The sequence below is a fragment of the Propithecus coquereli genome, unplaced genomic scaffold (genome assembly GCF_000956105.1).
Source record: "Propithecus coquereli isolate 6110/MARCELLA unplaced genomic scaffold, Pcoq_1.0 Scaffold232, whole genome shotgun sequence".
Classification (NCBI taxonomy): Eukaryota; Metazoa; Chordata; class Mammalia; order Primates; family Indriidae; genus Propithecus; species Propithecus coquereli.
In genome coordinates, this window is record NW_012147864.1 from 1,283,175 (window position 1) to 1,284,198 (window position 1,024).

Consider the following 1,024-nt stretch of genomic DNA (forward strand, 5'->3'; position numbering starts at 1 on the left):
ATGCATTGGGGTCTGCGCTTCCCAGATGGGTAGTGTCAGTATTGAATTGAATTATGGCGTTGGTATAGAAGTGGAAAAACCCACACGCATCTGATGTCAGAAATGAAGTGTTCTGAAGTATTGAATGTTGTGAAAATACAGGAGAAAGCTGTTTTTCTTATTTACATGGCAGTCTTTACTCATCCAGAGGTCTAGGTTTTCCTATCATGTTTTTGCCCATAGAACTGTATGTCAAAGAGTCAGAGAAATGAGAATTGTTTTGGAATTGAGGACATAAAATTTTAAATGTTATGAAATGTGACTGTTGATGAAAAGAGATTAATTGGTCTATTCTTGTTATTTAGGAACACTGCCTCATGGGGATCAAAGGAACTGTGAAGCGCAGCACTGACGGGGACTTCATTCATGCCAATGTTGACATTGACTTAATTATCACAGAAGAACCTGAAATTGGCAATATAGAAAAACCTGTAGAAATTTTTCATATAATTGAGCATTTTTGTCTTGGGAGAAGACGCCTTCATCTATTTGGAAGAGATAGTACAATTAGACCAGGTAGGACCTCAATTTGGAAAAAATACTTCTTGATTTCTTGGGATATGGGTGTCAAGAAACAGGACATACTGCTGTGTAAAATAAAATTCCTATGTGTTTGATTCTTGATTCTGCTTTTTTTTTTGCTATACTTCAAATATGAGCAGTTTTAGATTCACAGCAAAATTGAGAGGTACAGAGATTTCCTGTATACCCCTGTGCCCACACACTCATAGCCTCCCCCATGTATCAATCCTCCCTACCTAACGGTATATTTGTTACAACTGATGACCCAGCGCTGACTCGTCATAACCACCCAAAGTCGGTAGTGTACATTAGGAATCTCTCTTGGTGGTGTACGTTCTCTGAATTTAGACAAATGTAAAATGACATTTATCCACTATTATAGTGTCATTCTAAGTAGTTTCACTGCCCTGAAAAATCCCCTGTGCTCCACTTACTTGTCCCTTCCTCCCCTCACCCCCTGGCA

At 38.8% G+C, this 1,024-nt stretch overlaps 1 protein-coding gene across 1 annotated transcript in view; it reads left to right on the forward strand.

Moving 5' to 3' along the window:
* Positions 1-350: 350 nt before the first annotated feature.
* Positions 351-1,024, forward strand: part of METTL14 (methyltransferase like 14) — a 9,476-nt gene continuing 8,802 nt past the window's right edge. Inside the window, exon 1 of the mRNA XM_012645378.1 lies at positions 351-555. Within this exon, the coding sequence (XP_012500832.1) occupies positions 357-555 (199 nt within the window). The 5' untranslated portion in view covers positions 351-356. The remainder of the gene's footprint in view (positions 556-1,024) is intronic.